Source organism: Euwallacea similis, chromosome 1 (genome assembly GCF_039881205.1).
Source record: "Euwallacea similis isolate ESF13 chromosome 1, ESF131.1, whole genome shotgun sequence".
NCBI lineage: Eukaryota > Metazoa > Arthropoda > Insecta > Coleoptera > Curculionidae > Euwallacea > Euwallacea similis.
Window position 1 is genome coordinate 9,517,632 of NC_089609.1, and position 26,318 is coordinate 9,543,949.

Consider the following 26,318-nt stretch of genomic DNA (forward strand, 5'->3'; position numbering starts at 1 on the left):
TCGGCGATTTTATATCTCTAAAATCTGAAGAATGTCATTCACGATTTTGTCGTCAAGAATCTTGATGTATTAAAGGGCCAGTTGAGCAGACAATTGACACATGCCAGTCACAAATTACTTCACCACTATGTCAATAAAGCTCTAAATTACTGGGATCTTTGGTATTTGATATGGAAGAGGGTACGGTTGTGTCCTGTTTAAGAAAATTAAAAACGTGCCCTATCATCTCATTTACCCTTTAGAATAAAACAGTAAATACGGTTCGTGTTCGTTCTTTCTACGTGTGCCGTTTTCCTGACCTATTATTAAATTTGTATTGTGCGACACTAACATGCAGTCTGCCACTGGGGAAAATATAGTGTTAAAGCAGGAAATTACAGGTCGGTCGAATTTTAAAGAGATACATTTGACTTTCCAGAAGAATTTTTATAATAAAAACAATGGATTCTCTGATGTAAATCTAAGCAAGTATTGGAGGAATCCAACTAAATCTTAACAATAGCAATTTGATTCAATGTTTGGCACCATAGATAATACGGGAGGAGACCAGTTCCCGAGTTGATTCCTCCCACAAAGCTTTCTCATCATAAACCCGTATTGATTATGGCTTATTTGATGGATACACAGAAACTATAAGCTGTCCTTTGTTATTGGAGAAATACACAACAAAACGAGCCGCTTCATTATTTCATTCAGTGAGAGGTGGAAAAAATGGGGGAAAATTTGGCTTTGTTTACGTAACGTGAGGTAGAAACCGTCCAATTGATTTTCTCTTTGGTTTGAAAACAAATCTTGCTTTCAATTCGTGCAGAGCTCGAACTAATTTTTTCCATTTCTGCCTAAGTTAAGGAAAACTTAGTAAAAATTAATTAAAATTTGTTGAAATAGTAAACATTTGAATTAATTGGTTCTTAACTTTAACCTGCCCCAGGCGTTCATTTCTAATATTATACCTACCTCCAGTCATTAAATCAGAATCGGAATCGATCCTGCTTTACCGGCAAATTATATGGTCTCGTGAATTTCCAGGCTCGTTATCTTCTCAAATTTTAATTACGCTTAAAACGATCTTTCCATTTTACTTTCATCCTGACGTTATATCCTTTTTAATTGACCGCAACTCCGGTGAAATGAGGAACGAGACAGTAATTACGCTTATCTGGCCCATAGGATGGTAACCATTAAAATGGTTTACTTATAAAAAGAAAATTTTATTAATTTTGACTCTTCATGAGGATTCTTGACAGTGTGGCGCCTGTAGTACTTGTGCGGAGTTATAGCATCTATGGGGTCATAGTAATTGAAGACTGTACTGGAGTATTTTTCCCAAACTTTTGATTATTGGGGGTTATCAAAATGGCTAATTGACGCGGACAAATTCCCCAAAACTCACCGTTGATTTATAACCCATAAATCTACCAATTTTGCGGCAATTTTCGTGCATAAAGCCCTGGCTACTGCCATTCTCTCCATTTGCGCAAAGAGCAAACAAAATGAAGGCAATATTTTTTATCAGATGAAAATTGTGTATGTACGCCATAGACTCGTTTTTAGAGCGGACTTTTTAATTTCAAATGTAAATTTCCTCAAAGCTTTTAACTTTCTAAATTGCATTAATGTGAGGGGTCCTCTTAATTTAAAAAGGTCAAATGTCGGGAATTACACGTAACCGCTCGGTTAAAAGGTAAGTTTCCTCGGATATCGCGACCTTCATGTCTTTTCCGTTTAAAACTGCAGTTTTATCTGCAAAATAAACTTGTTCCGGAATCCTAAAATAATAAATTTTAATGGCGCTATCCACTTTAAAGATAAGCCGAAGTATCTCGTTACTTCCGGTTCCAAAGCGCGTAGTGGCTAAAACGTAAAAAAAGGAGACGGAAGAGATTAAAAAGGAATACGATAGATCTTTCCTGGGTTAATTAAAATTTTAAATTCACACAACTTTCCCTTTTTTACAGTTCCGAAACTTTGGCCGAAAGTTTCTGGTACCAGCCATCCCTGCAGAAGACGTTGTAGTATGAAGATTTATTATAACATATTATGAAAGCTCTAGGGTGTTGCCATTATAAGTTGTTAATAAGTTGAGAACACCCTCTGTTGTAAACTTTTCTCTACTAACTTGAAACCCTCAGAGGCATAGATAAAGCTCGTATCAATATGAGGAGAATTGCTCATTAAATCTCACACATTCTAAACTAAATCACTCAAAATGATACTCTTGAAGGGTGCAGACATTAAGCCCTTATTTCCCCTAAAAAGTGAGCTTTCGCTTTATAAATGAGCTTCCCTTTATCACGGCCATACAGGCCGTTTATATTTTATTATTTCGTCGTTGGAAGACAAGTTTATTTTCTGGATAAAAGTGTCATTTCCTGCTCGTATTTACTGAGTGGTAAATATAGCTTCAGGCCTCTTCTTCCCTTTGGGATCTCCAGAAATTCCTTTGTATACCACAGATTATTTGTGTGGTGCTATTACGATAGGAAGCAGTTTTATTAATACATAAAATAAAGCTCTTTATGAATCTCTTTGTATTATGTGTTCTTATTAATATCGTCAAATTGTGTTACTCTCAACGGTCAATTTAATCATGGACACGTAGTTCATGTCTTCGAGTTTTGTAGATACATAATTTATGAAAATAAATGGTTCAACGCAAATTCTGCGACATTTTGAGACCAGAAAGTTAATTTTTTTCAAATTCAACACACTATATATTTAAGTATTTTGAAGTTGTTCTATTTTAAGAAAACAATTTCCTAGCGTATAATTTTATATCTGTCTCATTTCATTTTCGAGATATTCCAGCTCTAATGAAGACGAATTTTGCAGAACAAGTTATCTCGCATCTGGCAGCTGGAAACTCCGTTTTTTTTAAATTTTTTTAACAGGAGACCCTATATATTTCAGTGTTTTCAAATTATACTATATTAAAAGAGCAATATTCTGATGCTTAATGATACATATATCTCTTTCGGTTTTTGAAATATTTGAAGCGTTATGAAGACAAATGGTTCGCAGCATGTTCTCCAGCATTTAGAGACTAGAAACTCATCCTCACGCACTTTAATGTACCCAAATTGTACTATTTTAGTCAGACAATTTTCTAGTGTATAATTCTATATCTATTATATTTACGTCGGTTTTCGAGATATTCGATGCCTTGCGGAGATAACTTTTTTAAAACTTGTCAACCTGGCATTTGCAAACTGGAAACTCCTGTCTTTTCAAATTAAATTCTGCGAATATTAGTTTTGAAATCGTATCATTTGAAAATTGGGATTTTCTCGCGAATAATTCTATTACAGTTTTTGAAAATGCGTTTGCAGACTCTAAATGGAAATGAACTGGAAAATGGCAATAGGTACCGCACATCATCAATGAATTCCAAACGTATCCAGTTTTAATGGTTTTCCATGTATTCGGGGAGACATTTAATTAATGGCCATTAGGTGCGACGGAATAGATAATTTCATTTATCTCTCACAGAAAATGCATAAATAGCATCATTATCGTCGTTATTATTCATTTCCATAAATCGAATTAATTCGTTGCAGATTATAATAATATCGTTTCTCGTTGGATCAATTTATTTTGTTAAAGCCGAATTGTTTGAACAGTAAACAATTTAATTGTTTCAGAACGTCGCAAAAATGAAATTTTGTTGAATTTCACAATTTCATTATTTATGAAATGTTTTTATGACACGTTAAATTCACTTCATTATTTTGCAGGAAAACATTTGAATCGCCATTGTGTCAAGAAACAATGCGTAGATTGGCGATAATTCCGAAATCACATAAGAGATGGAGCCACGGAAAGGCGAAAATCATGCGGAGGTACGCTTCACCGTTCTGTCAAGAAACACCTTGCAGTCACTTAATTTCACTCCCCATTAACCGCCCCATTAACATATACGGGTTTTTCCATCGATAATTTGACCAGGTGCACGGAACTTAAAAGTGGATTGTTGGGAAGTTCATAATTTGCTTATTGGTAATCCGTAAAACAATAACAGAGATCAAAGTTTTGGCCCCAATGAGGCCTTGATAAACCCGCGGCAAAGGCTTAGTTGTTTGCGAAGCTTTGGAAACATCGCTGCGAATTCGGTAAATATTTGTATTCTCCATCCCTTTGATAATTAGTTAGGGAGAGTAGCTTAATTGTGTTGTTAATGCCGGGCTACAAAGTGATGAGTAGACGAAGCCCAGTGATATTTTAATAGTGAGATGAACTCTAAAGGAAGCAACACACCTGGAATCCTCGACTTCCAATCAGGCGCGATAATAGAAATTAATGCACTTGTCGAAGTTTCCGACTTCGCAACTAGCGGCGTCATTATCGGGTTACCCTCAGTGCAACTTGAAGGCTGAAGGAGTGCTCAAAACCAGTAATTGTGGAAGCATGTAATTAGTTACGCCTTGGCAAACGCGCCCCCTATAAATCAATTAATCAAGTATCCAATTAGCGTTTATTATCAATTATGCGAACCGCTGGTATGGCTTGGATTCATGTACGAGTTTCTTAACTTCAAGGTATAGTTGAATAACCAAATTCAAGAGAATTAAATTTACTTTTATATTTCCCATTGGGTGGAGCAGCAGGCTGAAAAATTAAAAACCCTGCACTTTCCAACAACTTGTTAGTGCCTGCACAATTCCGTGTTTTATTTCTGTTCCCGCGATACCGCATAAAAATATGATATTTTAAGTGCTGCCCTATTTTTTAGCGTTCTGTTCGCGTATGGGAGATTCAATTTTTCTTTGCGTTGTTTGGCAACTGCAACGCTTATAAAGAAGTATTTCCCTCGTCCGTTGACCAAAACTCAATTAACCTGCCAGGAAAAGTAGCCGTTTAACAAATCGTTTCGACGCTCCAAAGAAAATTCGTATATCTATTCGACGGCAGCCTAGATAGAAAAATTCAATCCAATATTGGCAGTTCATTAGTGCTGTTCGTGTGCTTTTTCTTCTACTTTAGTTTCGTGTCCCGTAATAAACTCAGCCCGCAATTTTACTATCCCGGGAGTCTCAGCAATTTAACCGAAATGTCAACTTCTATTTTGTCCAATTGGACGAGAAAAGAAACGCGTTATTTCTCCACATGGGCCGACGTACCGACATTGTCTGCATGTCTCGATTCACATTTACAGGGTGGCCGAACCAAAAACGAAAGAAAGAAGTTTTCCGAAACCGTATACATTATTTTGACAAGCGCTCGGACATCGATTTTATTATCAAGCGAGGATGTTTTGTGACATATTTTCGACCCTCTATCTGCAACACACTAACGAGGGCGAACTTCACTCTTAAAATTTTAAATGGAAAGGGGGATCGAGTTGCATCTTGGTTGAAAGGTCTTTTAATTCTCTTTGCGACGGTAACTTTTAACTTGTCCCATTGATTATTAGGAATAAAAGCACTAAGTCTTATTCAAATGGCCTGACCAGAATAAAAAATATGAGTTTTAAATTCTTAAAATTTTTTATTGCTTACTTAAACATACTCTAGTAAAACATGATGTTTGCATTGCAGTGTTTATCGCAAATTTCTTATTATTTGCTACATTATAATTATGTTTAAAGTTAATAATGGTTTACTCAATTGCAGAAATGGTCGAAATTATTGCTCTTTTTTGGTAATAATTAACATGCAAACAGGATGAGTAAAGTGTTTAATCAGCAACACAGAGATAAACTTGTTCATAGAAAATACGTTTTGAAATTGGTACAAAAATTTTGTCAGGCTGGATCTGTATACCGCAAGACACTTGTAATAAACGTGGCTAATGAAATGGTGGTTTTAGGACATGTTCACTGCTGCTTCTAGTATTCTTGATACCAGTGTTCAAAACATAAAAAAAACATAAGTTTCAACCGTAAAAAATACATTTGGCACAAGAACTTAACGAAGACAACTTTGACCGCCATCTACGCTTTTGCGAAATTGTTTGAGCAAGCCATAGAAAACTTGAATTTTCTTTTTAATATCTGCTTTTCCGATGAGTTCTCTTTTTTCTGAAATGATACTATCAATCGTCATAACTGCCGTTACTGGTCTGATACAAACCTTAGAATCTATCGTGAGGTGCATACAACAACCTCAAAAATCAAATATCTCGGCTGGAATTTTTGGAGATCATATGGTCGGTTCTTCTTTTTTAGATTGTAATTTAAATAGGTATAGTTATTAGCAATTCTTATCAGACGCCATTGATCCGGCTTTAATTCAAATTATTGGACGCAATGACGAATATAATGAAAATCATTTTATATTCCAACAAGATGGTGCACTTTCGCATTATGTAGTGACCATCATACAGTATTTGGGTGAGAGATTTACAGGGTAATGAATTAAAAGAAGAGGAACAATTGAACGGCCTGCATGACCATCGGATTTGTATCCGCTAGATTTTATTCTGTAGGGTCATTTAAAAAGTAAAGTCTACATGATTCAGCCAGCGTCTTTAGAAGATTTATGACAGCGGATAGTCAACGAGTGTCGCCAAATTACTCGCAAAACGTTACAAAATGTGTATATTTGTGTATGTATATTTTGCGCAAAATCTTTACAATTGTATGGAAGCAGACAATTGTAAAGAGGCTAACAATTTAAACAATTATTCAACTAATGTGCAAATAATCCGATTCAGATCATTTTACATTTAAAATTACTTTTTTCGATAACCAAGGAAAAGTTGAAATGTAATTATACTACCATTGTAAAGACAATTAAAAGACCTTTCAAACAAGATGTTATTTGATCCTCCTTTCCATTTAAAATTTTAGCGATAAAGTCCGCCCCCGTTAGGGTGTTGTAAATAGAGGATCGAAAATATTTCACAAAATATCCCCCCTCGACAATAAAATCCACGCGTCCCAGCGTTTGTCAAAATAATATACAGAGTTTCTGAAAACTTTTCTGTTCGTTTGGTCACTCTATATAACAATAGTAATTTATTTTAGTCCATTTAATTTGTTAGATTAAAATCGAATTTTTCGTTAACCATTTTTTATTCAGGACAGTGTCCAGTCATCATCGTTATGTTTAAAGCATGCGAGTTACCTTTCCGTTTAGAAGCGTAAGACATGGATGACTAGCTTAATACCTTTTGGCCTTGCAAAACTCACTTAATAGATAAATAGAACGTTTTGACTGATCAACGGCGACAAAAATTTCACTCCCACACCTTCTTCTAGAATCAGGGCTTAGAGCTTCGAACATCTTGAAACATTCCAAAGCCCCATTTTTGTTATTTATTAAGAAAACAATGGGGAGAGTTATCGTACGTAAAAAGGTTAAAAAATAACATTTTACTTTTTACGTAAAATATTTTTGCCCGTGGATAAGTTGGTGAATATTCAGTTCAATGGAATGGAATGGATATGTGGGGTACGAGGACCTGGTTATTATGAAATGAAAAACTGTGTCGAGAAGGAAAAAATGTTTTGTGTTCCAGATTATCAAATTACAAAAGGTGGAAAAGAGCTGTTAATTATGATATGCAGGAACTAAATGAAAATAAAACATAGAAGTTTGGTCACAAAATCGGAGAAAGCTCGTCCAATTGATAGCAAGTGAGTTTCGGATTAAAAGAAATGAAAATGGGGATGTCGTGAAATCCACGACTAAACTGGTTGCCAAAGGGCTTATGAAACGCGAAGAGCTGGATTGTGAGGAAACATATGCTCCTGTTGCAAGATTAACAGCTATTACTCCTTTTTTCCTATCATAAATTATAAAACTTTGGTAGCAGAACAGATTGATATTAAATCGACCCCCTTGGGAGAATCGAGGAGGACATTTATATGAAAATTTTTTAAGGCACTGAGGAAGTCAGGGATCGTGTCTGAAAACTAAATAAGAACTTGTCTGTACTAAAATATGAGTCTTTTAAATGGAATGAAAAATTCAGTCATGCGATTAAGCAAAACACCCAAAATGACTCCTACTTGTAGAGCAGCTGATGAATAAGTGTTCCTACTATTGTATGTCGATAGTATTATAATTGCCAGTAGCAAACAGACCCTCATTAATGCTATCAAGGAAAAATTCAGGGAAAATTTTGACATGCAAGTTATTGAAGATTTTTTTCTGTGAACTATAGCAGGACGGACCAACGAACCCACTTTCCCAGAGTGCCCCTTTTGGTTAAAGGCCCTTCTGAATTTCATCGTAATTTAAGAGGTTTCAGCGTGCCATTTCACCAAGAAACTTTATGAGCATTTCGGCTCTTAAGTGGGCACAATTCCTCGAACGAGTGTTTAAACGCCTCACTGAGCTTGGCAACCTCATGATCTTTTTAAAAAATAGTTTGACCCAGTTCGTGCTTCTGGGGTTCTTATTCAAGACTATTCTCACCCATCATATCTGACCTGTAGATGATTGGTATATGTAGAGCACTCAAATGAAGCCGATTATACAAATACTAAAGTTATACTGCAGCTTCAACGTACTGTTTGTTTCTGGATGGAATGGTGGAGGGGAAGTAATGCAATCTGTAAAATTACTTCTTGTGAACAAAAAATAGCTACAAATCGCAGATATAGTGGTGTTCTAATGGATTTAGTCTGACGGAGGATTAGATACCCAGGCCCAAATTCGCATTTCATGACCTTCCAAAAACCGGTCTGGCTTGGCCATTAATTAATAAAACAAAAACGAATTCGTTACTTTAGCATACACACGTCTCGACGTGCAAAATTAATCACTCCCTATTTGATTCAAAGCAATTCGGAGGTATAATAAAATGAAAACAGAATTTATTTGTCCCGGTTTTGTTACCTCGACGGCATATTTTCCGTCGGGTCCGAAGTTCATTTGAATTTCCAATTTCGCATTTTAGGTGAAACGGCATAAGAGGGACCGGTCACGAAAAACTCTGGAAGATTTTCCAAAGGATTATCGGCGAGAAAGAGTTTACAAAATAATTTGCAGGAAGTTGATACTAATCAGGAAATTAAAAGAGGCGCTGGAGATAAAACAAAAATTAAAAATTTATCGGAGTTTCCGGACATTCTATCTGAGCTCGCAGGCCCTTTTGCAGCGCCATTTTCAGTGATTAGCTCCGGTTTGTGTTTGAATGGCTCGTTAATCGCTATGCCTGGATATGACCGGCCGATTGCGGATTTAAACGGCTGTCCTTTGCCAATTATCAGACAGCTTTGCCGACTTCAAACTTCAACTAATTCTTTTAAAGTTTATTCGAATTTTCCATTGACCCTCCACACAATTAATTGCCGATGCCACATGGGGTTTATCGCGTTTTAGATTGATTAAGGGCACAAGTTTTCCAACGCATATTCTTCTGCCTCCGCTCCAGCATTCCTACACTGGAACGTTAAGTTGTTACACAAATATCAAATGTTACGAGAGATCTTATTTAAATTGTTAAACACTTCCAAGTTCAGCTATCTAGGTGGCAAAATTTTTCCTTTTAGTGAGGTCACGATGCCGGGAAAATTTGTAGCACATGTGAGGGGTGAAACCATTACAAATGCAACGTGCATTCTTTGCATTTTACATCCTCCTGCCTACAACTGCACTGAAAATTGTAGCAATGAATCAGAGTCTTACATATGTATGAGTCTCATCTCGGGTAGTAGTTTTCAGGTTATACGCGGGCAAAGTGGAGTTGCAAAGTTGCATGAGAAATATATCAAGAAATTTGTTTAAGTGAGATAAAGTTTGAGAATACCGTTTTTTGCTGCTGCTGTTTGGATCTTCAGACAAAAAAGAAAAAAGGAATATTTGGAAATGAAGTCTCCCCGCTACAAAACAGATCTAATAATTTGAAAGCGAACAAGTCTGAAACACAACTCGAGCAATGACGTTTATTAAATTGAAAAATACCATATTATTTACGAGAATCGGGGGGTATGATAGGCGAGTCAAAAAGGGCCTCGCTTTCAGGGTCTACATTTAAAAAGTCAATATTTCACGCACCCGTTTCGCAGACATTTAAAATTACAACTCGAAATGGAAAATAAAATGGCGAGGCGAAGCCTTGCAATTTCGTAAATTCGATTTCATGGAAAACTCAAACATGAAAAGACCACGGCTGGGGGAAGTGTTGCATTTGAAAGGAATTGAAACGGAAAACACGATAATTTTCACTTATTGAGGAACACATTTCTGCTGGAAATGTCTTTATTCAGACGTCTGGGAAATGGCCCTAGAAATTGGAACCGCATCTCGAAGGCAGTGTGACGCTGAAGATGAAGAGATAATATGCCGGAATGATAAATCATCAAAAATTGGACAGATAGAGGAAGAAAGGGGACAAACATTTATTCGACGGTTTCTTGACAATGTGGCGAACGAACTTTTCTGCACAGAAATTATATGACGGACGTGTCTCAAAAAATAACCAACATAGGTTGATAAAATTTGGTATACGCGCGGATCGTATGACACTCGATTCATTGATGAACTTAAACCAACCTGAATTTTCTAATTTCAAATACGATTTCTTCATTATCAGCAGTTTTTGAGACGACAACACATAATTTATTCGCCAATAGATACCAATTGGTCTGTTTTTCCCTGATTGACAAAATGAGTGATTCAGTTAAAAAGGACATAAAACATCAGGCTATAAAATGTCAGTTTTAGTGCCAAAGCAGTAAAAGTGTCACTTGATTGCCTAGATATTAAAAGTGACACTATACGGCCTGATTTGAAAGGAAAAATAAGCTTCAAGCTACTTTTATTAGCGAAAACGCTACTTTTCATCTGTTTCTGGTAATCTAACAGATCCTCTGAACCTTAAAACAAAACCTTGGCGACACGAAAGAGGAAAAGATAATATTACTGCGACGATAAATCATGACCCAAGGTAAACTAATAAGAGTAATTCCACGGCATTAAAAGAAACGTCAAAAGAAGCATAAATCAACCCCTTCGGGGCTCACACTTCACCATTACCCTTCAGCATAATAGCGTAATCATGACGTTCTATCCGAAACCATGTTTATTGGCGGCCAGCCATTATCTAATTGCTTTCCGAATTGGACAGTGTTAGAAGTTCCATCAAGGGTAAAATTGAAGTTGTTAATGCATATAGCCAATTCAGCTGCTGGAGGTAATCCAGAACGGCCGATACATATATACTGGAGTTAGGGCTTCCGAGATAGACTAATCTAGCAATGAAATATGCACCATTTCCCTCGATGTAATCATTATCCAGCAATTAGTTATTCCGATAAATACGGAATCTGCAGATTTTGCTAATACCCGAAGTTGGTCTTTTCTAGGGAAAGTTTCCTTCTTGATGAAGTTTTTGGAGAAACTAGGACAACGCTCCCATCCAATTAACAAGGAAGCTGAAAAAACTCCGGTTAGATGCTTCGGAACGAAAGAGGGAATTGGCAATGCCCTATCCAAGAATTCATTATCGACAGCCCCCATATAGAGTTTTTGTTATTTATTGCTGAATAATTAGATTAAAGACCCTTCATCAGCGCCAACGTCGTCTCACAAACGAATCGTAAAACCTTGCCGACAAATTGAAGCATTTATTTTATGGTAAAAGTTTTCGTAGCTTGAAAAATTAGTGCGAGAATCCATCAGGACCAGATGTTTTTTATTACCTGAACGGTACGACGAAAAAGCGTAAAAGTAAATTGGAATTTTCTACGGAAAAAATGACGTATAAAACGTTAGAAATGAGGGAAGCGCCTGCTCCGCTTCGAGGGTAGAGGCAGGAAATTTGATTTTCCGTTGGGTGAGATTGGTGTCGTGCCACTATATTAAACTCGTTTAGGAAATAATTAAAAACTCTCACACCATAAAACATCGGCAAATATGTGCACTCTTGCCACAATTACCAAATTTTTTCATCTACCTCTGGAACCATGAATATCAATTCGACTCCCGAAAATAGATTTCAATTAGAGCGTCCCCTTGAAATATTTATCATTTGCAACCGTCAAGCTGAAAGGCAATCGAGAGACGGTTCCTAATGCATAACTAAAGATATCCCAAAGGCATACAATTATGCACCCTGTGTCGGTTTAAAATGCGCGTCTGGCTAAGGCATAACATGTTTCGAAATTGACAGCCTGAATTATTAACGATAAAGTGCAACGTACTGTAGGACTGATTTACCCTGAACTGGGTCAAAGCTTTTTACAATGGAGATGAAATATCTAATACTTGACTATCATGCAATAGCTACGAAATAAGAGTTTTGCAGTTTTTTTCATTTAAAAATTGAATTTTCGGAAAAACGTTTGAAAATGTCTCGACACTATGGTGGATAGTTTTACTGATAAATTTAGCGTTACAGAGGTGAGGTTACTTTTCGATTCTGGCACCATCTCCGACGTATAATTGAACTTTAATTCCACCCCGCGTTGCTTCTTCACATAATGGCGAACAAATTGTTCTCAAAATTAAAATACGCAATACAACGTTTTAGGGCAAATTGGATTTAAGTCAGTCATTAATTATTAAAAAGTTTAATTCACTTACCTGGATGAACTGCGTTTCCGACAACAATAAATGTAATTTCGAGAACCAGCAGGAACAGTGGTAGCTGAAAAGAAACCAAAATTTTATGTAGTAAATCAGTCTCTTACTGAATAGCTTTTTGGGATAAATATCCTGTTTTTCATGGGTAAATATCTCAATGTTTCATTGGGCATTTGCCCTCTGTTTATCCATTAAAACCTATTTTTCCCACCGAAAAACAAAAACACAAATAAGCAAGTCGAGGGGCGACACTACTAAAATTTATTACGTGGTTTTTAAATGGATTTTCAGTTTCTATAAAGTGGATTTAAACGCTCCTTCTTTTCATTTTGTCTTGGCGAAAATGATAAGCTGGCTATATATTTACGTCTCAGCTGTGATAATATAAGACGTACAAGACCTGGTTTATGCAGAGGTACTTGCACAAAGTGTAAAAGGATATGTAGTTAGCTTAATCTTATTTTGCTTGTCTTGAGAGCCTTAAAGCGGATTACATGTATAGTGCTTAGTGTAGAATTTTCCAAAATAAACTGATATAATGAACAGTTCTCAAAGAATTTGAAACTACTTCGTTGAGATTGGAAGGAATTTTCAGGTTATCACTATAGTGTCATCTCTAAGTAATAGAAGTTCTAAATGTATTTTGTATAGTCGAGTGTCATTAATTTAATAAGTTAACTTTCACAGAACTTTCTTGACAAAATGGCGAATTGAATTTTCACAGTAAAACTCCCTAGATTTCACGACATTATGGTGAACCATCGATCTCTTTAGCTACTTTTCTCTTGACATGATCATTAGGAATTTTTACACCCAAAAAAAAAACAGAATATTTAGGGTGATGTAATATGGGGGGTTGTATTTATCTTTACGGCGCTTTTAAGCGTGGCAAAGCCTCTACCTGCAAAATGTAGATCAAAAAAGCCCTTTTAGTGTTTATCCAGTTTTTACACCCTGGCAACCTGCACACAAAACACACACGCCTATTTAGACTGAGTCTCCAGTCGGCAATAAATTTGTTTCCGGCACATAATCCCTTTATAATGCTAACAAGTAATTTATTTGAAAATTTCCCTCGTTAGAATACAAAGAGATTAAACTGGATATCCCAAACGTAATTACGCGGAGTCAAAATCTCGACGAATGCATATGTTAAGTAGGGTGAGTGTCGCTTATAAACATTCCACAAAGGCATTATCTTCTACACAAAACTGGGAAGCAAACGCATCTGGCAAAATAGGGAATTGAGATTTGTGACGTGTGTACGCTCGCTTTAAATTAGCCCAAGCACTGCATTCTGTGTAATTTCCCCCGCAGCCAAGTCTCAGTTTAACCCTTTTATTTTCATAATAGGAAATATGATGCCGCAATAATTAGGTTTTTGTTCTCTCGGATGGAACAAACTTGAATTGCCGCCATTGTCGGCAGCCGAAAGTTTGAAACTGGTCAGGAAAGGAAATAAACCTTAAAGCGTATGACCATTTTAATACGCCATTTTCATGTTATATTAATTAGGCGCATTCGCATGACGTCATTTTTTGATTTGAAGCTCAGATGGATCTGTCACTTAGCGATAACATTGCGGATACGTTCGAAAATGAGCCCTCAAGTGCAGTTCCAAACCCTCCGAGAGGGGTTGCATATCAAATAAGACGAACTTTACGGGAAATGTTCACGTTAAGCCATCTTGCCGTATGTAAATTCCTATGCGATTACCTGATGGAAAACCTATAAGCAAACTCAACTCGTTCGCCGAAAATAATCCGGTTGACAATTTCGACATCGGTCTCATAGGAATCGCAAAGGGTGGTTGGGCGCCTTCTGCCGTTTACGTACCTGCGGTGCTAAAGAGATGCCGGAAAATTAATAAATCTTCAAAGTTCGCCGCATTACATGCAGGAGCTGCGGGGCATATCGATGATCCGAATAACGGGAGACTTGGCATCTTTCGTTGGGGCTGAAACGTGCAAAATGGGGTAGGATGGGGTTAAGAAAATTTGATCTTTAAATTTGGTAATGGTGTTACTCAACAGCGCGTACAAGTCAGTTCGTGTTTATTATAGATTAGAAGATGTAACACGTGGAATTAGGTAACATAGCGAGGCTGAATATCTGGAGTTAGAGCCCTTTCCTCAAGTTTGCAAGCTACAGAAATAATCCAGATAGGTATTAAATGCATATTGTGGAGAATTATTTTTTACCAGTTTTATAGGTAAAATTACTTTAAAAATCTTTATTTGCGAAAACACCAATGCATCCACCATTATATCAAGAAGAATGAGGTCGAGTTTAGGTCAGCTAAGGCTATATAAAGAAAACTAAATCAAATATACAATTCAACCTATAACTGATTATATTTGTCTTCGTCATAGTGTCAAGAAACCATTTTTTATGTTAATGATCTCACACACACATCATAAAACTTGTCCCTATGAAACATTTACTAAATACACAACTAACAGAACAATTTAAAGCTGAAGAATCAATCTATCAAACGATAAATAACGCAAATTCCTATCGTTATAATATAATAGCGCGTTTTAATTAAGAATATTTTTCTTTGACTGTGCCCTAAAGCAACTTGGAATTATCTAGTTTCCTCGTCATTATCTTTAGTTCTTAAATGCTCTTCGTGACCTTTAAAATAACGAGAAATCTTAAATTTGCCAGTATCTGATAGAAAATGTATACGTAAAGTTGACTCGTTTGTCAAAAATCCCAAGGGGTAAATGTTCTCCTTTTGCTATTGACATACCTGTGGTGCTGAACAGAAACCGTATGATTAATAAATTTTCAAAGTTTGCCGCATTACATGCAGGAGTTGCTGGACACATGGATGATTCGAATAACGCGAGACCTGGCGACCTTCGTTGGGACTGAAAATTGCAAAATGAGGTAGGATGGAGTTAAGAGAATATGATCTTTAAATCCTGTTAAAGGTGTTACTCAAGAGCGCTTCTAAATTATAAGACGTGATATACGGAATTAGGTGACAAAAAGACACTCAATGCCCGAAAATCGACGAACCTTTTTTTAAAATTTACAATTGGCAAAAATGTTGCAATGACGAATTAAATGCGCGGTGGAAGATTTCTTTTCTCTGCTTTGCAGCTAAAATCACTTCAAAAAACTACTTGTTAACAGACCAGAAGTTTACACTGTTATATAAAACAAAATAGTATAATCCTAGTTCACCTGAGGTTTCAAAAAGGACGCCAGCTCAAAAATGTGTTTAAAATTGTCTTCACCATAGTGTCAAGAAACTATTTTTTGTCAACTGGCGCCTATAAAATATTTATTAGATCATGTAAAAGGACAACTTAAAACTGAAGAATTTTGTTATCCAATTCCGAAGCTATACAGGGTGAGTATTTTTTCATGCATAGTGAAGGGATCTTTGAAACTAAAAGAGATAGAGAGTCGGTTAAATGGGGAAAAGTTTGTAGTTTTGTGAAATGAGTTTATAGCGATAGTTGAAGTTTCAAAAAAAGTCATGGCTTACTAGATATTTACAAAAAAACAAAATAGGTCAAAAAACTAAAACGGCTGTAGTTCCCTTATTATCGATGGTACATTTGTAGAACAATTATCTACAACTTTTGTATTTACTCATTTTTAATACCATCGATGGTAAGCTCATAAAACTGCAAACCTTTCTCCATTTAACCGACTCTCTATCTCTTTTAGTTTCAAAGATCCCTTCACTATGCATAAAAAAATATTCACCCTGTATATAAATATATATTATCTCAAGTTCTCTCACTATATAATAGCGTTTTAATTAAAAACTTCCAAACTGCGGACTATATCCAAAATATACATATATAATCACACATCTCCTAACTTCTCTAGAGGTTCAAGTCTTTCATGGAACGATAACAATACATTGTAGATAAACGCTACACCGCAAAATCAGCATTGCAAAAGATATAACTGGATTTATCTTCCGGCCAGTCATGAATCCTAATTTTAGGCTCAAAAAAATGCATTTTCAGCAGTTTATATCCTTAACTTGCTCAGTTTAAACACTCACTAGACACATTATCAAATGAAGCCTAGCCGAAATTTTTATTCCTGATAATAATTCAGTTACGAGCTTATAAATTTTAAATAAGATATTTGCGTTGTTTCCAAGTTTTCTGGAAAACTGCGCAACTTGGGTCACGTCAACCGACAATTTAGACGTTACAAGCTAAAACAAAATTTTCACGAATTTCAAAGGAGCGGATCACAAAGATTATGAACAAAATCAATTGTTTTTTATCATAAAAAATTCGAAACAGTGGAGGCTCTCTAGTAGAGCTACCGCCCTAGCATATCTCCCCCAAAGTGCCATTGATTTTGAGACATTTTCTGTAAACTCTAGGCTTAAATGCCAATATCCCGAAGACGGTAGGAGCTATCGATGAGCTTGAAACTCGGCTCAAAGAAAGAAGGAAAACCCCATATCTCGTCCTGTAATATGCTAATGCAAAACCAGCACTATTTAGACATAAAGCCGCATGAATTGGGACTTTACCAAATGTATCAATTTTCATTTACTTTGTGCTCTAAAGTTACTCGGAATTGTCCCGTTTCTTTGGCATTAGCACGTTTTCCAGACCGTTCTTTCAGACATTCAAAACGGTAAGAAATCACCCGATATATGGACGTAACTCATATTAAAATAACAGAATAAAACCGAGGATTACGAACTCATATATTTAAATGATAAATGGGGCCCCATTTCATTAGGGATACCTACCGCAAAAGTTTCGAAATTTGTTCGTCCCGTATGCCCGGACACAAATACAGGTCTCCCGATCGGATTAATAAAATAGTGAAACGGATTAGGAACTTAGATTGCAGATGGTCGTTTCACGACTCTGCTGGGAATGGAATTAAATCTATTTTTGTGAATAGAATTCTAAATGGATAAATTCGCTCGAGGGTAATTGAAGATGCATTTTTGTGATTGGCCGATCGCACGGATCATTCTCCCGGAAGTTGGCTTAGCAATAAACTCTTCACAATACCTTCTTAATCTCGAAATCTCCATAATGACCATTTCGAGCTTCTCGGCCAACATTACCAAACCAATTTGCGTGTTTTCCTATACTTGGCCGGTATTTTACAAGAACTCTAAACATTAATTTAATTGGTTCGGACTAAAACAAATTGCAATTAGGTTATTTCGCGTATAAACCAAATCTAACCAACATGCAATTTGACATTTATTACTTTTGTTTGGTGTGGAACAACCGCGTTTCTATACAAAATTAGTTTGTTAAAATAAAATCATGAGCTATGTTCCAATTAAATGCTATGCAAATTGAACGGCCAATGTAGTTAATCAACAAGTTTGATATTTTTCTACAAAATCACAAAATTCTCTATTCTAGGAGATCAAAGCCAATGATTAGAAAGCGCTTAGCAACCGCATTAAGGCCTCGCTTAATCGTTTTAACTTTCCCTATCCTCGCATACTTTTAACCTGCCCCTTTACGAGTTTATTTAGGCCCTAGAGAATTCTAATTTTCGCTTTATTTCTCTCTCAAACTAGAGCTAATCCTGTTACCTTAGGAACACAATTAGGCGACCAGCACCAACAAAGTTTCTCTAATTAACTATGTACACTCTCGTGGTTGCAGGAAAGGTCTCAGGATATAGTTAATTGCATCAGGGTACTTTTTGTTTATAGGGCCGGATCAAAGTAGTTCCAGCCCTAGGGAAAATGTTGCGTGAAAGACTCGAGTTTCCAGTTTTGTGTTCGTCTACTTTAATTAGACGAGATTTCTTCCTGAAACTTTCAGCAAATTCAATTTGCAGTTCATTTACACAGGGGCCACCAAATGATCACTAGTGGACTGCTCTAGTTGAAAGGATTTCCATGGAACACCCTGTATATTATTGAGTACCTTTTCTATATAGCTGACTGTACCAGCTCATGGAACGTACTTCAAAGAAACTTGTAAAATTAGTTTTGCCTTGTTTGAGACGTTAAAACTCCACTTTTTTATAATGACACAGAGCACTTTTGCAGTAGTAACTTCTGAAATTTCGAATGCCGAAATCTCGGAAACGTATGAAGAAATTTTCTTAGAAAATTATCTCAAGCTATTTGTCTCGATGTCCTCTGTGACCCTTTGCACAATTTCTTTTGGTTCCTGACATACGTAGTTCCATTGGTACCAATTTATGCCATGTTAAAAATGCTGAAATCAAGGTCTAAAGAAAAATAGAAATCCTTGTATCCATTGCTCTTACTTTTCCAGTAATGTAAAAATTAATTACAAGGCATTTTCAATGCTTTTTAAAGGGAATTTCTGACATGATTCTTTTTAAACTCTTAAAATGTAGTTACGTAGCAAGCTAGAAACGTTACGAAGTTTCGCGTTGGCTGCATTATCCTTAAAACACCTCGTGAAACACATCATAGACCCAGTCATCGTAGAATCTTAAAAAACCAAGGTGACGGAAATAGAGCTCTAGAACTGAAGAGAATAATCCCCATTTTCCACAGGAAGCAGTTGCCCCTCATTACGATTTACTAATTGGAGAGTAGCTATCGATTCTATCAAACTACCTGTCTAACTATACTCTAATTAATTACATTCGAGACAAGGTGCCATAAAATAGCCATCACGATTACCGGTTCTGGTATCTCTCGACTTCTTCCTTTGGGGCCATTTGAAAAGTACGATTTACAAGATACATCCTTGTAAGTATTGATGATCTGAAAACTAGAATAACACTGGAATGCGGCCGCATACTCGAGGAAGTTTGTTGTGAAGTTCGACAGAAATTTGAAACTAGACTTCACTACTTTCTCACCAGTAACGCGGCACAATTTGAACATTTTTTTGATGCATTGAACGCCCTTTATATTATTAACCGTTAAGAAGCTATAAATAACAAGGACAAATGACTATAGCTATCGTCATCGAGAAATGTGAATGAATTGTGGAAATTATTGGAAAACTCTTGGTCCACATCGCTTTATAAATTATATCAATCCAGCTTTGAAATTTGTATTCCCTCAAACGGACTTTTATCTACTTTGATAGATTTTCATAAAAGTGAAAAGAGACTAAATGGCCTGAATTAAACTTTACTTATCTTTACATCCATTTGTCCCGATTCGAGCTTAAGAGTGCATTACTTTCAGTTCAAGCACGTTAATGTCCCGCACAATGTAGATTTCATGTTGCAAGTGGGTTTGGGAATATGAAATCTGGGTTAAGTACCGAGGGTGTTTAATACTTCCATTAGGGGATGCGTTATAGGAACCAAGTAGAAGCTCATTTTGGCATTTTTGGTAGCAAAACTTTCGCCCATTTGCGTGCGTTTTAGCCATTAACATCACTAGATTACTTGACCGAAACACGCTAAATTGTATAGCAAAAAAGTGAGTTTGTTTAAAGGTAATCCAATTAAGGAAGCGAAGGGCTGTTTTGAATTGCAAAGGGGCAACTGAATAATTTACGACACGAAAGATTAGGAAAAAAGTAACTTGTAGACCCGAGGAACGGGGCTGAGTTAACCTAGAAACATGACGGTTCAATTTATTCTCCCTGTTGTTTCTTTTTCGGTAAAAAAGCTATTTTATAACGAGGAATAACATTGCTGAAGATGGTAAAAGGGAAAATAAACTCGCAAAGAAATATTTTTGTATGGTGATGTTCTCGTGTAAAACGATCTCTACTAAGAAAGCAATCTCTCTTCCGACCTTATCAAAATCTACGGCCCTGATCTACCTTTTAATTCGGGGCAAAGCAGTTTCGCTTCCAGGGGCGGAAATAACAAGATTTTAAAAAACAAAGTGTCTGGCTTGCAATTTCCTTACCTCCATTACATTATCTTTGCGCATTATTTCCTGTCATTATCCCCGAAATAGCCGGTCATGTTGAGGACAAATGGTGCGGCGACATTGCTGAAACAAAAGGGTCCTGTTAGTGTGGAAATGGTGCCTTTACATCACGGGTTATTGTTCAATTAAAGGCGATTTTCCAAAGGGGGTACGAGTTTAATTAAATATTTGTTGCATAGAGCATATCAGGGGCCTATTGTTCGGATCACAAAAAGCAGCGTATTTTTAACGGGACAGTCATAAAAATGTTGTTTTGTGTATACGAGAGTCTGGTAGCCTATGCCTTTATGGGATATGAGAATGAAGGGCTTTAGGAAAACGAGGTTACTAGGCCAATGACCTTGTACTTAGTGTAGGGCATTTTCCTCTCGCATGAGGCTCTGATTATGGTTGACAAATGACGAATTCAGGCACCCTGATGTGCACTCAGTGCGGCAGTATGGCTGACTCTTTCGACTGTCCTAATTTTGTTGTGACGTTTTAGTTTTTTAGACAGAGATTTTTTAGACAAAGAGGTTCCGCCTGCCACAGTACGGCCTTGGCGCGCGTGCCCGAATTAGCATTCTGTCAACCCTAGCCAGAACTGCACACGAAAAGAAAACACTCCTATGGTGTGATAACTTTAACCGTTTTATGTTTTATATAACCTATAAAATATCCCAGTTCGGAGCAAAATCAGTGGCGCACTGACTTCAATTTTAGCCCGAGGGAACATGCGAAAGACAGATTATTTAGAAATTGATGCTCTATCTATATTATGATAGCTTTAAGTCTGCTCTATAAACTAGAAAACATTCGGATTAACTTGGATAAAATCAGTGGCGTAGTGGCTATACGGTTTGAAACTTGAGAGATAATGTAAGGATCTCTGCCTTTTAAAAGGATTTACATATGTTTTGTATTTTGGGATAGATCTCAGTTTTGCCTGTAAACTAAGAAATATTGCGGCTAATTGGAACGTAATCAGTGGCATAGTGGCTGCCGTTTTAGACCCAAGAAACGACTCAAGTGTGTTTGTGAAGTTTTTTTAAATTTCCACCATTAAAAAAATTACCTACGCTAATGATTTTGTATGTTCCAATAGGTCTAAAGTGTAGTCCATGAATGGGAAAATGTTCAGGTGGATTGCACTAATATCAGAGGCGCACTGGTTACTGTTTGGCACTTGAGGGTTTAGTTGATATTTAATCCAAAATCTAAAAATACTTTCCTATGCCAATGATTTTGTAGGTGACAATACCTCTAGTATTGTGAATAAACTGGAAAAACACAACCTATGATTGGAAATCAGTGGCGCAGTAGCTAGGGTTTCCAGCCCGAGGAGGTAAGTTTATACACTCACTTTCACATGAAATGCACCACCCAGTAATAATAATAATTAAGTCTTGTAATTTTGGCAAAATAATGCTTCATAATAGAATATCAAATGATCAGACTTTCAGTAAAAAAGAAAGAATGCTAGTGGTTTTTTTGTCATCGACCTATTAGATTTTTTATTCAATTGTAAATAAATAAAATAATATTTACATGGAAATATCAGTTTATTTTGTTGTTGAACTGTGAACAAGACATCTCAAAATGCCCCCAGTGAGACAGCGTCGAAATTTTTCCCACGTTTCAGATTTTGATAGAGGGCGAATTATCGGCATGAAGGAGAGTGGACTTTCTTTTCGTGAGATTGCCCGAAGAATGAATCGGAACCACACCACGATTGCGAGAATATGGTCTTCGTGGTCTGAAGAGAGGGTTCAGCGACATCGTCCAGCTGGACGTCCTCCCGTAGCACCAACGCACGTGAAGATCGACTTCTTAGACGGATGGCCATTGGTGATCGATTTCAAACAACAATGTCTGTTGCAGTAGATTGGATGGGAGCTCTAAATCGTCGGGTGTCGATAGCAACAGTTTACAGAAGAATTTCGTCTTTTGGCCTGCATTCATACCGCTCAAATCTACGACTGCCACTTACCGCCCAACACCAAGCTTCCAGATTGGCCTGGTGTCAAGAACGAATTGATTGGAATCATGAGTGGAACAATATCGTCTTCAGTGACGAATCGCGATTTTGTTTATGGATCAATGATGGTCGTAGAAGAGTCAGACGATACCGAGGTGAAAGAAGAAATTTGCAATTTTCTGAAAGGCGCCACACAGCTTTAACACCTAGTGTTATGGTCTGGGGTGCGATATGTGTTGGCCGAAGATCTTCTCTTGTGTTCGTTCCAGGCACCCTAAACGCACGTCGCTACATTGACAATGTTCTGAGGCCAGTATTAGTACCTTTCATGCAAACTTTACCAAGTGGCATTTTCCAATAGGATAATGCAAGACCACATAGTACGAACATTACTCGAAGATACCTGGAAGAAGCACAATTGGAAATACTGCCTTGGCCTGCACGGTCACCAGACCTATCGCCCATCGAACATCTTTGAGATATGATGAGTCGCCGTCTTCGAAATTTACCGAGGCCTCCAAATAATGTGGATGACCTACGACATCATCTTGAGGTAGCATGGAATGAAATACCCCAGGAAGATATTGATCATTTGTTGCAAAGCATACCGCGAAGAGTACGTGCTTGCATTGCCATACGAGGCGATGTCACTTATTATTAATTTTTTCATTATCAAATGTTGTATCTTTTAACTGAAAGTCTTATCATTTGATACTCTATTATGAAGCATTATTTTGCCAAAATTACAAGACTTAATTATTATTATTACTGGGTGGTGCATTTCATGTGAAAGTGAGTGTATTATTCATAGGTAATCTCTTAAAATATTTTTATAACTTGAAAAGACTTGCGTAATCTAATATAAACTGGAAAAAACTTTGCCTAGTATGAGCTCAGGGGGGCGCATTCGCCAGGGCTTGAGACCCAAGAGAGATTTATTCTATTAATAGGAAATTTGGTTGGAAATTTCTACCATCTAAAGAAATCCCCACGCCAATGAGTTTGTGTATTACAATAGCTCTAAATATTGTCCACAAACTGAACGGAAATTCTACTTATTTGAAATTCAGCGAAGCACTATAGATACGAAAATCAGTGGCGTACTGTCCTTAAACATTGCTTTATCATCTAAACCGAAAATAACACTTCTTCCACCCCTTTTCTCCTGATATTCAACGTTTTATAACACTACCGATCCTGCATGTAGATTTTCCGGGTTTGAGGGTGTCTCAAACATTTACGTGCCTCATTCAAGAACTCGGGTTGTTTAATATGCGCAGCACATAGGAGTACAAAGAATACCTCATCACATCAACTTAGTCGGGAAAGTAGTTTCTTATCAGAACGCCTTTGTCGCAGAAGTTCGTATTTTCACGCATAAAATCATTTAAAACATGTAGAAGGAAAATTGTAATATGGGACCTCCAGGGCATTTAGAGTAAATATGAGTTGCATTGACGAGTAACATTCGGAACGCATCCCATTGAGGATGAGTGACGTCATGTGTATGCGCTTAATTGGTTTGAGAGCAAAAATGCTGAGCCACTCAGAACTTAATTAAGTGCGTAAAATTTTCCTCATCAGGCAATCAATAATCAATGTAAAACTCGACGTTGAACAGCAATAATCGCCCTGTCTTACCCGTCATTTTTGGCCAAGAAACTCCATTACAGATAGTGAATTAAATGATTTTCTTTGCATAACAAACTTTTGTTCTTGCAGGAAGTTCCGGTAACAAATGATCCCTTTTGACGTGTCTATCTATTTGCGTTTCGCATTAATCTTACCGATGTAATTCTTACGTTAGCGGTGATTTAATAACGAATCTCAGAACAGAGGAAATTACAAAAAGCCATGTTAAATTCAAATCCTCGTTGGCAAACCTAACTAGATTCCTATAGTTACTTTTCCAAAAGTTCTCGAAGCCAAACTTCCTCAAGTTTGCAAGCTTCAAAGTTGATGAATTGGGCGGCTGATTGATCGCCTGTTTCTTGTTGAGGCAGGTAAAACTTGCAACAATATTGTTCCCCCCTAAAAAAATATTTGGAATCTGTGAGAGCTGTGCAGCATTCAGTAATGAAACGGGGAGCAATCAATAATCCAAAATGGACGGCTGTTGAATGAAAATATACACACAATGTAGCTACAGCTACAGCTACATGAAAGTTAGAATTAATCCCCAGAGAAATCAGCTATGTTGTTTATGCATGGCTGGAATGCGTTTTGGTATACTATAGGTTTTTAATCAATTTGACTAAAAAACTTCGTCTGTCTAATGGCAAAGCGCCACCATCTAGGGGAAAATACGTTTGATAAATCGTGTTTACTCAGAGATTTCCTCCGTCTTGTATGCCTAAAAGCGAAACGCTGCTCTCTCGAGATAATCAAAATTGCTCTCGACGACAACAATGACGTCGCGACGCCCGCGCAAGAAACTTACTTTACCGACACAACGTCGGTGGGTATTTTTACATTTCGACGTCCTCCCTTTGCCCGCAGACTAAATATTTCCAGCCCAATAGCGTTCAAGATAATTGTTCGATTGAGCGTCCTCGATGAATAGTCAATTAGGAGCATTCGTGTCAGGTAATTTTCCCTAGTGGAAAACTTTCAAGTGTGTTTTCTGGAATACTTCCGGAAGTCTAAACTTCGTTATAAATACATCCGAATGAAGCACTTTTTAAGCAACGAAAAAATATAATGCTGTCCATGGCTAACACGCCGCTACTGTGCAAAAATTCCATTGGCTACGAAATGAAAAGAAACATGCTCACGTCTCTGACATATTTGACAGGGCATTTTCATCTCTTTGACACATATGACAGGGAGTTCCTATGTCGTTGACGCACTTGGCAGGGCATTCGCATATCTCCCACATATTACGCGATCCGGCATTATATGGCACTAAAACGTTTTTAGGGTTGAAATAGGGTGCAGGTTCTAAAGAAACCTGTAGGCTGATAATTTTACGTTCCGGCAAGCTATTTAGACCCTTTCGCAAAGATATGGATTGTTTAATCTTGCCCTGGAAACCTGGATTCTCATTACAATTAATTAATATCCCTCACAACTCCCGATGTTATCTTTGTTCCACAACTACGTAATACGCACGTTTGGGGTGGCATTGAAATTAGTCTGAGGATTTAGGCAGGGACGTGTTTGCCCGAAAAAGGTGAAATTTACCTTTATAACGAGAAATTCAATGTGGCATCAGTTTTAAAATGGGAAGTCCATTGTCCGGAACTAAAGCGCTATCTCCAGCTATAAATTTCCCGACGCATTCATTACACCCGTACTCGGGTTTTCATTGTAAACACAACTTAAAACCATTACAGTTTCAAATTTAGGCGAAACAAGGGCAAATTAAATTCTCCACCGCAACAATTTTATAATTTATGTAGAGGCCATGCGTCATGGGGGAGTCTGAAAATACGGAAACTTTCCCGAAAGTTGGGAATTTAGTCGCGGACAACAGGTGGTAAATGACTTTGTTCAAATATCTGTACTTCACTGACTTTTAAGGGTCATTTACCAACATTGCTGAATGAAGTTTATTGCATAATTTCTCTTCTCAATATACATGATATGACTCTGGTTCAATGGCGGCTATAAGTAGTATAAGTGGGTCTCGATTCAAAGCAACTGAATATAAAGTTCCACATATATTATATTAAATATTACATTATATTTGGTTTCAGCCGTGTCGGTGTGTTTGGACCCAAGGCCCCTGGACATGCTACTGTCCGGCCACGTCATGCATGCCTCTTATCTACTGAGTTACGAGAATTTGGTGAATGCGCCAGAATAAAATTGGATCTTATCTCTTGAGGAGATTTTAATATGGTAAAAGCACATTGAAATTTTCTTGGAAACTCAATTATTAGGGAAAAAATTACCGCCGTTATAAGTGAACTGCACCATGAATTTTATTTCGAGAATTAGAGTTGTATCGCATGGAGCATTAAATGGTAAAACACAATTAAAATTTTCTTCAACAGTCAACTTTCCCAAAAGCGCAACTGCATTTGCAGGCAAGTTA

General features: G+C 37.0%; 1 protein-coding gene across 2 annotated transcripts in view; it reads right to left on the reverse strand.

Annotated features, from left to right (window-relative positions):
- Sol1 overlaps positions 1–26,318 on the reverse strand; it is a 129,236-nt gene that overhangs the window by 50,718 nt on the left and 52,200 nt on the right. For both annotated transcript variants that reach the window (XM_066396517.1, XM_066396509.1), the window contains 2 exons: positions 20,299–20,385; positions 12,474–12,537 (listed from right to left, as the gene is read on the reverse strand). In XM_066396517.1, coding sequence (XP_066252614.1) covers positions 12,474–12,537; positions 20,299–20,322 — 88 coding nt within the window. In that variant the 5' untranslated portion in view covers positions 20,323–20,385. The remainder of the gene's footprint in view (positions 1–12,473; positions 12,538–20,298; positions 20,386–26,318) is intronic.